We start from the raw sequence: 12,329 nt of genomic DNA, 5'->3' as shown, positions 1-12,329 counted from the left end.
TTACGCATCATAGTAAACGCATCTGAAGTAAACAAACAAACAAAGAAAACAGAAAACCTTCTTCCATCGGGTCAGAACCAGAACCAGAACCTTTATAATAAAAACCACATGATGTTAAAACAGATTTAGATCCAAATAAATCGCTGCTGTTTTTCTTACATTTAATCAAAGTTCAAAATATTATAAATGAACTTTTAGAAGATTTTTGGATTGTAATTTAAATGTTAAAATATCTCAAAGGTAGGGGGCGCTGTGGTGGCGCAGAGGTTCAGCACATCCGGAGGCCTTGGTCGTGGATGTGGCCGTCGCAGGTTCGATTCCCGGCTTGACGACCTTTAACCTCTTTCCTGTCCATTAACTATCAGATAAACAAAACCTTAAAGATGATTGTTAAACAGGAGCTGAATGTATTTAATATTTTTATTCTAGTTGGGTAAAAAATCATTAATATTTTGCTTCTCACTCCAGAAAGGAGAAAAAAATATGATTTAGTTCTGATTTATTTATGATAATTATTTACTTTATTCAAGTTTACAGATCCAGTCAGAAACACAAACTGTTTTATTTCTGAAAAATACAAACACAAAAAACTGTTAAATTCAATCTGTTGATTCATTTTATAATTCATTTGTTTAATACATTTTTAAAATTCTACAAAAACTTAAAGCTGTTTCAGTGTTTATTTGGCAAAACATAAAAAAGAGAAAAGAAAAGAAACTTTCTGTAGCTCTGGCGCCCCCTGCTGGTCGCTCTGCGTCATCACCAGCTGCTCAGAAAAAACCAGCAGGGTTTATTTACAGCAAAAATAATTCACACAGATTTAATATCTACAAACATTTCAACTTTAAGTGTCGTTGAATTTAAGTTGCTTTTAAAAAACTAGCAGCAGAAAAATCTGTCCAAGTCCTAGTCCAAGTCTTCCAGCTCCTAAAATAGCAGCACAGCAGGAAGCATCTCAGCCTGTTCTGTTTGCATCAAAAATATTACAATCTTTAATTTATGAACAACAAAAAGAAGATGGAAAGGTTCATCAAGTCTTCAAGTTGTGACTGGAACCAGAATCAGAACCGGTTCAAATGTTTCCTGAACATCTGAAACATTTAAAGTTTTTTATATTCAGGATGTTTTCAAATGTAATTTAGGAATGTAAATGGAAGGCAACTAGCTTTTAGGCTACATACTAGCATATAGGCTACATACTAGCATATAGGCTACATACTAGCTTGTAGGCTACATGCTAGCATATAGGCTACATACTAGCTTGTAGGCTACATGTTAGCATATAGGCTACATACTAGCTTGTAGGCTACATACGATGTGAGCTTAGCTGCCGTCATTTTAAGATTTCTGTTCCTTTGTGATAAACCTTACTGTTTGCTATTTTTCCTGATTCTTTCCAGTTGTTGTTGCTCCCAGTAACTTTTTGTTCTGTTTTTATTGCTAGTTTAGTCATTCTGTTGTTTCTCTCTCCTGTCGCCACATGCTTGGACAGTACTGACCGTTACAAAGTCGGCCTTCTATCACCTGAAGAACATTTCCAGGATTAAAGGACTAATGTCTCAGCCAGATCTAGAGAAACTCATCCATGCCTTCATCTTCAGTCGTATTGATTATTGCAACAGCGTCTTCACAGGTCTGTCCAACAAATCAATCAAACAGCTGCAGCTGATCCAGATGCTGCTGCTGGCGTTCTGACTAAAACCAGGAAGATAGAGCACATAACACCAGTTTTAAAGTCCCTCCACTGGCTCCCTGTAGCTCAAAGAATAGACTTTAAAATCCTGTTGTTAGTTTATAAATCACTGAACGGCTTAGCACCACAATACATTAAAGATCTGCTGTTGTTGTATCAACCTTCCAGACCTCTCAGGTTCTGGTTCTGGTTCTGCTCTGCATCCCCAGAACCAGAACCAAACGAGGAGAAGCAGCTTTCAGCATCTATGCACCACAAATCTGGAACAAACTTCCAGAAAACTGTAAAACAGCTGAAACACTGACTTCTTTTAAATCTAGACTAAAAACCCACCTGTTTAGGATTGTATTTGAAATGTAATCAATTACTAATTTATTGATGGAACTTGACTTAATGCTGTGTTTTGATTATTGATTCTATGTTGCTTTGTGATTTTGTGTTTGATATTGATTGATTGATTGATTGATTTACTTTATTCAACAGACTCATGGTCCACAAAGAGATGATACACAACAACACCACATATTAATGATGTAAAGCTCTTTGAAATGTCTTGCTGCTGAAATGTGCTACACAAATAAAATGTGATTTGATTTGATACTGTTGTTGTGATTGTTGTCACCCTGTGACGATCTGAAGGAGTTTTGTTTTGAAGTTCTGATGTTTGGATCAGATTGTTGGATTCACATCCTTAAAGATTTAATTCACCTGATTCTGCCGAGTCTCCATCTTTCTGTGCGGCTCATTGGGTCTACTGCAGCGCCATGATGTACTCTGAAACACAGATGACGGGTTTCTGGGCCGCCCGGTTCTGACCAAACACCTCAGCCAGGGTCTGGGGGTGGTAGTCGTTTGGCTCCAGGCCCGCGGGCCGCCCCGGGTCCGCGGGCCGCTCCGGGTCCGCCGCCGGCAGGTTGTACGTCAGGTTGGGGAACACGGTGGAGACGGCGTGGCGGCTCTGGGCCGGGTTGTTCTGGTAGAGGGGCGGGGCTTGTGACGTCAGAGCCGTGTCTTCCTGGTCGGTGTTGTTGTTGTTCAGCAGCTCTGCAGGTTTCAGCAGCAGCTCTGGGACGGCCAGGTTCTCCTCGCCATGGCAACCCAGCCCCGACTGCAGGTAAGGGTTAACCCTCTTCTCCTGGGAGACATGGAGACGTCTTCATCATTTCAGTAAGATAACTCATGTTGTAGACAAAAATATCTGGTAAGATTTTTACAGTGCAGATTTATTTTGCAAAGTTAGTTTAAAAATGTAATAATGTTCTTCATTTTTCACAATTATTATTTCCTGTTTATGCCGGAGCTCAAAAAGCTCTGAGGGTTTGAAAACTTTTATTCTGAACTCACAGGCGACGTGAACCAGTCGGCCATGTTTGGCTTCGGGATGTCAGGGTAAAACTTCTCCTTGATGCTGTTGGGTCAGGAGAACAAGGTCAGAGACTAAATGATGGGTTCTGTTTGGTTCTGTTCGGGTCCGGTCGCTCACCAGGCCCAGTGTCTGTAGCACAGGACTGTGATGAGGAAGAGGAGGATGAAAACGGCGCCCATGGAGATGAAGATGTTGCTCAAATCGTCTGCAGAAGAAAAACATTTCAGAAACCTTCAGAAACAAAAAAACAATAAAAAGATTAATTTGTTTTCAAACTAATTCACAGTTTTCAGTTTTAAAAACATTAAATTTAAACATTTTAAATGTTTCTGTCTCTGACCTGCCAGCAGCAGCAAGTTGCTTCGTTTTCCAGACTTTCTGCTTGAATCGCTGATTTCTGGATAATTATTCCCTCTGGTTCTGATATTATACTTTCACTTTCAGATAGTTGTTTTGATGCGTAACCGTGGCAACGAAGAATTGGTTTTTGTAGCAGATTAGCATCTAAAAGCTCAAACGACACCTGAACTTTGACCCCAAGTCCTTCCTGTTATTGTTTATTTGATACAAACATTTACAGGAAACATAAGTATAAACAATATTTATGAATAATTCCCTAGAGTTTCCTTTAACAGGAGGTTTGTTTAGAAATGATTTCAGTTCTGATTCTTCTTCAGCCTTGAAGTGAATATTTAAAACTCCTAACAGAGAAAATGTTTTACTGCCAGGACTAGTGGTGCATCCTGATGGACAATAGAAGATCTTTGGCAAAGAAAATGGATGAATTTCAAATATGAATATTACATTTATTATTTCATGTCTTGGCGCCTGGCTGCAGCATCGTATCCCCTACTCCAGCATCTCTCTGCCGGTTTTCTGACCAAACGGAAACCATGGAAACCGTCATGGCCGCTCTTGTTTTGGTGGAAGTGACGTACCTTCGTCGTTTAAGAGGACCTGGAGGGTGGTGTTGCCGTATGCTCCGCCCGCGGTCTGCGCCGCCATGATGAAGGTGTAGGAGCCGCTCTGCAGGTTCCTGGCGGTCAGGCTGGAGTCGGCTGGGTTTTCTGAACCAGAACAAGAAAAACTCAGATTTATAAACCTGGTTTAAAATCAGCCTTCAGCTTTACGAGCAGCTCAGAGTGAACCTGAAGCCTCAGCTGAGCGTTACCTGTGGTCACGCTGATGGGTTCACCACGGTTTTTAAAGTAATACAGGACGTATCCATGGATACAAGCAGGCTGCTCTCTGAGGGGAACCGGATCCCAGTAGATCTCCACATCGGAGCCACGCAGTTTGTAGGACAGAGGCTGAAAAAGCTTCGGTTGTATTTCTGGAACAGAGAGGAAGTAAAGCATCAGGGAATGACGTCTATGCTAATGCTGCTAGCAGCTGCTAACACTGCTAGCTGCTGCTAACACTGCTAGCTGCTGCTAATGCTGCTAACGCTGCTAGCTGCTGCTAATGCTGCCAACACTGCTAGCTGCTGCTAACGCTGCTAGCTGCTGCTAATACTGCTGCTACTGTGTTTTATTTTTGTTTTTAAGCATATGCACTGACTGATGGCACTTTTTAAATTTCGTTGTTCTTGTGACAATGACAATAAAGATTTATCTATCTAACACTGCTAGCTGCTGCTAAGACTGCTAGCTGCTGCTAACACTGCTGCTAAGACTGCTAGCTGCTGCTAGCTGCTGCTAAGACTGCTAGCTGCTGCTAAGACTGCTGCTAGCTGCTGCTAAGACTGCTAGCTGCAGCTAACGCTGCTAGCTGCTGCTAAGACTGCTAGCTGCTGCTAAGACTGCTAGCTGCTGCTAACACTGCTGCTAGCTGCTAGCTGCTGCTAAGACTGCTAGCTGCTGCTAACACTGCTGCTAGCTGCTAGCTGCTGCTCACGTTTCTCCGTGAAGAAGCCGTCCTTCCTCTCCAGGAGCAGCGGAGCGCCGCCGGTGCAGGCGTAGATGGATACTGAGTATCTCCGCCCAGCTACGTCGTTCTCTGAGGACGAACCAGAGGACATGTCAACGGGACGGACGGACCGGCTGAGGACTTTACTGGATCACGGACTGGATCTCACTGGGTTTTATCCTGACTCTGTTCTGACTGGGAGGAAGCTTCAACCAGTCGACACGATCACCCTCTAACGCTGGAAACCAGTCCACCATGTAGCCACAGCTAGCTTCTGGATGGTGGGACCAGGACAGGTCGAGTCCCCCATCACTCCCAGTGAAGCAGGACAGGTTCATACTGGTTTCATCTGAAACAGAGACGCTGAAGGTCAGATGTGGAGAAGAAGAAGTTCTGGTTTGACCAACGGAACCAACGACCGGCCCAAAACTTTCTGATCATCAGGAGGAGCCAGCAGTTCCAGCTGAACGACTCCAATCAGTTTCACTGAAGTGTGAAAGGTTTAATCTGGATCTGGAAGCCGTCTCCTCTTCTTTAAGCTTTCATATTTTACAAAGAATTGAAAAATGTGAGATATTTTATTGTCTTTCCTGTGTCTTTGACTCGTGACTTTCAGAAACTGAAGCTGTTAATAAATCTGACAGACGGTTGGACTGAGAATCAGGGAAAATCACCAAATGTGAGAAAAATAAACTAAAAGCTTCTTAAACCCTGGAGAATTGTTGATCTAAGTAACTTTTAAAGCTCACAGAGAATGTCTGAATCAGAGAAAAAACCCAGAAGGGAAATTTAAAACCCCCCCGATTTGAATCATGATTATAAAAATAACTGATCAGATGATCAGCGTGTCTCAGTGATCATCAGTCATCTCTATAAAAACATGGACTCTGGTCCATCAGCTCCATCGTACCTGGACTGGTGGGAGGGACGGTGATGGTCGATGGGGGCGAGCTGCCATGTTGGTTCTTCGCTGTTACCGTGACGACGGAATCCCCGTCCAAAGTGTACTCGTGAACGCTGGCATTGACTTCCTCCTTGTGGAGCTGATCTGAGCCTCTGGTTCTGGTCCAGGTTACATGGTATCCGGTGACGTCTCCATGGCTCTGATTGGCCAGAAGCTTCTGCAGAAACATGATTGAGGCGATGAGGCGACAGCAAGACGACTGGGAGCCCAAACATTTACCAAAAGACGAGAAAGGACGAGGTCAGATGCTGGGATTCAACCTCTAAAACCAGCAGCAGGACGTTTCCATAAAGACACTGACATGAAAAGGATCGACAGTCGTGTTCTCAGAAACAGGAAGTTGTCTCTAGCTGAGTTTCCTTTAACAATAAAGTTGCACAAGTTGAAATTGTGAAAGTAAATTTGCTGAATTGAAACGCCAATTGCGAAAAAATCTCACATTTTTTGATAAAAAGTTGTTGTGTCAGCATGAGGCGGTTCCTCAGAAACACTTTACTGGGTCACATGATCAACAGTCAGATGTTACTACTGGTGGAAACGCTGAAGGAAACGACAGGAAGTGGTAAGAGGATGATGGTTTGTTTTTTCCACCAGAGCTCTCAGCATTACAGTTCATGAATAGTTGTGTTTAATTGCAACGTGTTGAATCCATAACGCTTCTGGAAAATGGCCGACTACAGCCGCTCCCAGGTAGGCGGGGCTTGTTGCTCCAATGCCTGGATGAGACGCAGACGGTTCTTCTGATCGTTTTAATCTACAGCGAAGCGTATTTTCATCAGATGATGTTGCTGCACATGGCTGCAATAAACAGGAAGTAGAGTTTAACTAGCAAGGACCAAACATCTCAGGAAAACGCAGAGACTCCCAAACCGAACTGGACGTTTCTCTGGGCTTTGTGCCTCTGGTAAGGCACAGTGGATGGGCAAGTGAGCCAAGTCAGAACTTATTTGGTAAACGTGCTTCCATCTCAGAGAAGTTTTGCAAAACTGAGGAATTTATTTTGAATGTTTCCAATCTTCACAAACATTACGGAAACAGGGTCACTGTGAGTCCGAAACCTTTCTGTGTCGGAGAAAGTTACTGTTAGCAGATCTGAAGACTCACCTTCCAAACAATCGCAGTCTGGCTTCCCTTCCTCTGCATCCACACATCCAGAGCATCAGGAACTGCAGAGCCAACAGGTCAGTGATTCACTGTTCAGACTCATTTCTGAGTTTCTGTGTTTTCTTCAGAAACCCACCATCACCCTCTGTGAGGAAGGAAACTCTGCTGCTCCAGTCGCTCCAGGTCCAGAAATGTTGAGCTGTTCGACACCGAACCTTCACCTCATATTTCCAGTTTGGCCTCAGATCGGTTAAAACTGCCGCCTTCAGTCCGACTCCATGTTTGATCTGCAGAGACTATATCAACACAACACAGATTAAACGTAATATTTTTACTACCTGACGTCTTCCTTCCCTGTAGACGTACGGATCCGTCTGCGTCCGAGACGATCATCTGGCAGTTCAGGCTCAGGTTGTGGTACCGCTGCACCGTCCAGCTCCAGCTCAGCCTCACACTCCTGGCTTCTACGTCACCAACGCCGAGATCATGTGGAGCAAACATGTGAACTGAAACGCACAGAAACTGTTAGCTGGACTGGTTTTAAGAAGCCAGGAGGTTTTAGCTGTTAGCGGCGGCTAACTGCACCTCTTCTGGTCAGATCTGCAGAGTCTTGGATCTCCACCTTTCCAAAAACGTTCTGAGCTGTTAGAGTCCAGTTCCTCTCACCGCCTCCAATGTTTACCTCTTTAGAGCATCTTAACTCTGAACCGATGACACATGGGCTGCAAGACAAAAATAAGGTTTAGCTCTGGACTTTGACTGGGCCATCACAGTCATCCTGTTGTACATTTGCTGCTGTGTTTGGGATCATTTTTATTGTTTCGTGTTTTTGCATTTGTAGGCTTGCTAACATGCTATTTCACAAGTTTGATTTTCATGCTAACATATTAGCATAGCACACAGCTCATCGGGTGCTAAATTGCTAATTCCTCATTCTCGAATCTGCTAAAATACCAATTAGTTAGTGAGACAGACTAACTTTCATATCTATAAATGAACATATTCACTTGTCAATATTTCCACTAACTGATCAGAAATCCAGGCTAACATATTAGCATGCTATTTAGCTAGTTAGATAATCAGACAAACTTGCTAGCATGCCTGTTAGCCTGTTATATATTCCCAGTCCAGTTGTTCCTGGTTGTCTCGGAGACTGGAAGGTCTCCGGGTCAATATTGTTTCTAGAGGGAAGAAGTTTCTCCTTCAGCACTACCAAGCAGCCATACTGGTTCAGGGTCATGACCTTTAACCTTTAACCTGCTAACTGATCCTGGCTGAGATGTTTTGGAGAATAATCTTCCTCTCCTCAGATGGTCAGGATTTAACCCTTCCCAGACGAATGTGCAGTTGCTGACTGAAGCTCAGTGCTAACATCTTTGTGTCTCGGCGTTTTGCTGTAACTGTGGTGAAACTGACCCTCCATTGTTCTGCTCACAGATCTACTGAGATCATTTCCTTTTACCTTCCATCCAGCTCATAACGTGTCCGACTCTGGACTTCCACCATCGTGTTTCTTCCTTTGTTCCAACGGCATTCCACCGACTCCAGATCCCGAGTTTCACACCGAAGGTCTTCGTCTCCAGGCGGGTCTGATCCAGGGAACGCACAGAAACAAATCTGAGCTCTCACCAAAAGGAGGGAAGTCACAGGACGCCATTTCTTACTTACAGCCAATGAAAACAGAAGCTCCGTGCACTTCGCCTGATTTGGTTTCACAGTGGACATCCGCACCAGATTCCATGACGGGTTTCAGCCGCACAGTCAGTGCGTATCTGTGCTCACTGATCTTGGTGGTGTTGCCTGTGTTTCCATCCAGGTACATTTGGCCAAACTGCTGACCGTGTGGGACGATGCAGCAGAAGGTGGCCGAGCTGCCGGCCTCCAGCAGCGCGTCCTGAGGGAAGACGTTTCTGCTGAAGGTGTCTTTATCTGCAGAGGCAGGAGGTCGGCGTTAAACCGCAGCGGAGAACCGCAAGGCTCCATCCTGGAACCTTCCTATTCTGCACCCACATGCTCACAGCAGGTCAGGCTATAAGAGGAGTTACCATGACAACCTTATGATGTCACCAGGTGACTCTGGACCATCCAATCACTGAACAAATCAACGCATGGATGAGCCATGACAAACCTAGATCTAGAGTTACAGATCTAGAGTAACAGATCTAGAGTTACAGGTCTAGAGCTACAGATCTAGAGTAACAGATCTAGAGCTACAGATCTAGAGTTACAGGTCTAGAGCTACATATCTAGAGTTACAGATCTAGAGTAACAGATCTAGAGCTACAGATCTAGAGTTACAGATCTAGAGTAACAGATCTAGAGCTACAGATCTAGAGTTACAGATCTAGAGTAACAGATCTAGAGCTACAGATCTAGAGTTACAGATCTAGAGTAACAGATCTAGAGTAACAGATCTAGAGTTGCAGATCTAGAGTAACAGATCTAGAGCTACAGATCTAGAGTTACAGATCTAGAGTAACAGATCTAGAGCTACAGATCTAGAGTTACAGATCTAGAGTAACAGATCTAGAGCTACAGATCTAGAGTTGCAGATCTAGAGTAACAGATCTAGAGCTACAGATCTAGAGTTGCAGATCTAGAGCAACAGATCTAGAGCTACAGATCTAGAGTCAGCACACAGCTTCAGTTCTTCCAGCTGGAAACCAGAGATCAGGCTGACCTCTGACCTCTGACCTGAACCTTCAGAGCCACATAAAGACAGTTTTTCAGGAAACATTAAAAATCTGCTGCTGTTGCCATAGCAACCTCCAGGCTTCTCAGGTCTTCTGGTTCTGGTTCTGCTGTGCATCCAGAACCAGAACCAAACATGGAGAAGCAGCTTTCAGCTTCTATGCTCCACAAATCTGGAACAAACTTCCAGAAAACTGTAAAACAGCTGAAACCCTGAGACCCTTTGGACCCAGACTGACCCGGCTGGTTGGAGCCGATCCAGTAACTGGAACATTGACCAACATTTACGTTGATAACATGTAGAACTTCCTTGTTGCTACTAGACTTGATTTGACTAGGACTGTTGGGTTCTGAGGTACCGACCCGGCAGAGTCCGCTCCTGGTCCAGCCGGCTGGTCTGGTTCTGGATTTGGGCTCTCAGCCTGAAGGTGTGAGCAGCGCAGTCCATCGGCAGAGGAGACGTCCACCTCCAGGAGTGGGTCGACCCAACGTGGCCCGGCGCCACCCAGACTCCGTCCTGAAACGTTTCCACAGTGGGTCAGAGGCAGCGGTACCGACGGGCTTTCATCAACCCGACCGGGTCAGACTCACTGAGTGAACTTCCTGGTTCTCAACCAGAACCGTCATGTTGTAGAGAATCGGGTCGTTCAGAGCCGAGCAGGACGGGTCGTCCTCCCACTCTACCAGAACCGTCTGGTCCGATCGGCTGACGGTCAGGTTCTGAGGCCCGCATGAAGAAACACCTGAGGGAAGGACAGGTAACGTTCCAGAACTCCTGGTTCTGATCTTCACTGAAGAATCAACATTTATACTGAGAAAACCCAGAAAACCTGCTGAGCCTGGAGTTCTGGTCCAGACCCGGCCTCCAGCCAGCGGCCCGTCGGGCTTTTGAAAATATCACCTCATAATTATGAGTTATTGGAAGATTAATGAACACAAACTATAAAGTCTTAAAAATGGAAACATTTTTAAAAACTTCAATAAATAAACATGTTTAGCCTGGAGGGAGCAGAACTACAGCCTGGTGACCCGCCAGGCTTATAGAGCACTGGGGGAAACTGCTGAGTTTAAACCTTTAACTTAATCTGGACAACGAGCAGCGAGAGCCAGAAATATTCACGAAGAGCCAGAATATGAAAAAATGAAATGAAATTAGGATGAAGCCGAATAAAGTCATATTCTTTATTCTTTATTGTTATAACTTTATTCTACTGTTATAGAATAAAGTTATAACAATATGAGAACAAAAGTCACTTCGTCATCAGAATACAGAAATAATCTATGAGATTATAATCTATAATCTGAGGAAAAACTCATATGACACTAAAGTTGAAATAATAAGAGAATAAAGTCATAAATTAGGTGAGTAAAGAAGTAATTTTACAAATAAATAAATATTTAACCTTTTAATAATCAGCAGCAGAATAACGAAACGATTGAATCTGTTTCTAAATAAAATATGTTCTGGTTGTTTTTCTAAAGAACCAGTAAAACGGTTCAGCTGGTCCAGAATCCCTCAGTCTGAGCTTTAAACACGTTCTGCCTTTAACCCGGAGCGAAGGAGAAACTCACCTGTTTGGTTCTGTTGACTCAGCCGGATCAGAACCAGCAGCAGAAACCAGAACCGGATCATTTTAATCCTGATTCGCTCCCAGATGCTGTCGATCCGTAACAGGAACGATCCGCAGGGATTCAGCTGTCCGAGGGAAACCTCCAGCTGTGGTTCTGACCCGTTAGCAGGCAGAACCGGGCCGCTCAGGCGGGTCCAGTGAGTGCTGTGTTCCTCCCAGCAGCCAGTCTAACCCTGGAAGTTCGCTGCGGTTGTGAAATCCATGAGGAGTTCAGAGCAGGAAATGCTGCTGCTGCGTTTCAGTAAGTGTTAGTCAGAACCACCGGATCGGACCTGCAGAACCGGGTGACTGGAAATGATTCAGACTGAAAGTAAAACAGCACCAGCGGCTTTAATGCTGCAGAAACTGATTCCACAGAAAACCAGCGGAGGTTTGGATCAGAACCAGAACAGATTCAAGATGCAGGAAGTTTCCTACAAACAGGAAACAGAAGAAAAAGTTACAAGTTTTCCTGCGACTGAAGGATCCAGTTCAGGAAGCTGAAAAAGCAGAACCAGTCAGGACGTTTCACATCGTTTCACATCCAGAACTTCTGATTTATCCATCATGTCTGTTTCATATCAGCGTTTATTTAATAACTGAAATCCTCAGGCATTTTTATGCAAATAAAAACATGAATAAACCTGGAGATTAAAATGCTGCAACAAAGAGTCTGAATATAATTATTAAATCCTATTTTTCACTAAAAATCCTCAAATTCAGCCACCAGGAGAAAAACTTTCTCTCTTTTATCTCTTAATAAACTCATTTATCACAGCGTTTTGGTTAATATCACTAAAATAATTTATTATTTACTAATAATCTTCCCTAATTCAACTACAGTTCGCCAATGGGGGTTTTATTTAGCGGTATCAGAGTAAAAGGGGCCACTTCTTGTTGGTTTTTCCCATAAAATCCCAGTAAAACAAACTGGATGAAATGTGGAAACATTAAACGGTGTGAAAACTTTTGATAGTTTTTTATGTGGAAATG

At 43.8% G+C, this 12,329-nt stretch overlaps 1 protein-coding gene across 2 annotated transcripts; it reads right to left on the bottom strand.

Annotated features, from left to right (window-relative positions):
- Nucleotides 1-1,673: 1,673 nt before the first annotated feature.
- Nucleotides 1,674-11,779, bottom strand: LOC102226012 (leukemia inhibitory factor receptor-like). Of its 2 annotated transcripts, XM_023337761.1 has the most exons (18): nucleotides 11,299-11,779; nucleotides 10,318-10,469; nucleotides 10,090-10,243; nucleotides 8,704-8,964; nucleotides 8,498-8,624; nucleotides 7,621-7,757; nucleotides 7,402-7,541; nucleotides 7,172-7,331; nucleotides 7,036-7,097; nucleotides 5,878-6,088; nucleotides 5,137-5,316; nucleotides 4,956-5,057; nucleotides 4,231-4,392; nucleotides 3,998-4,126; nucleotides 3,177-3,264; nucleotides 3,038-3,101; nucleotides 2,402-2,828; nucleotides 1,674-1,695 (listed from the first exon to the last, which is right to left on the bottom strand). In XM_023337761.1, exons 1-17 carry the CDS (start codon nucleotides 11,357-11,359, stop codon nucleotides 2,445-2,447), a joined length of 2,574 nt encoding a protein of 857 aa, XP_023193529.1. In that variant the 5' UTR covers nucleotides 11,360-11,779; the 3' UTR covers nucleotides 1,674-1,695; nucleotides 2,402-2,444. The 2 variants fall into 2 exon arrangements, with proteins under 2 accessions (XP_023193529.1, XP_023193528.1); XM_023337760.1 differs by lacking the exon at nucleotides 1,674-1,695 and having other exon boundaries at nucleotides 2,089-2,828.
- Between the last annotated feature and the right edge of the window lie 550 nt (nucleotides 11,780-12,329).

The sequence above is a fragment of the Xiphophorus maculatus genome, chromosome 8, assembly GCF_002775205.1.
Source record: "Xiphophorus maculatus strain JP 163 A chromosome 8, X_maculatus-5.0-male, whole genome shotgun sequence".
NCBI lineage: Eukaryota > Metazoa > Chordata > Actinopteri > Cyprinodontiformes > Poeciliidae > Xiphophorus > Xiphophorus maculatus.
This window is presented reverse-complemented; position numbering and strand designations above follow the sequence as displayed.

Excerpts from the sequence above, each read along its gene's own strand:
- LOC102226012 (XM_023337761.1), bottom strand. The coding sequence starts at position 11,359 with ATGATCCGGTTCTGGTTTCTGCTGCTGGTTCTGATCCGGCTGAGTCAA. Across the intron at positions 8,965-10,089 it reads CCAGGAGCGGACTCTGCCGG|ATAAAGACACCTTCAGCAGA; the intron begins GTCGGTACCTCA and ends CTGCCTCTGCAG. Across the intron at positions 4,127-4,230 it reads ACCCATCAGCGTGACCACAG|AAAACCCAGCCGACTCCAGC; the intron begins GTAACGCTCAGC and ends GTTCTGGTTCAG.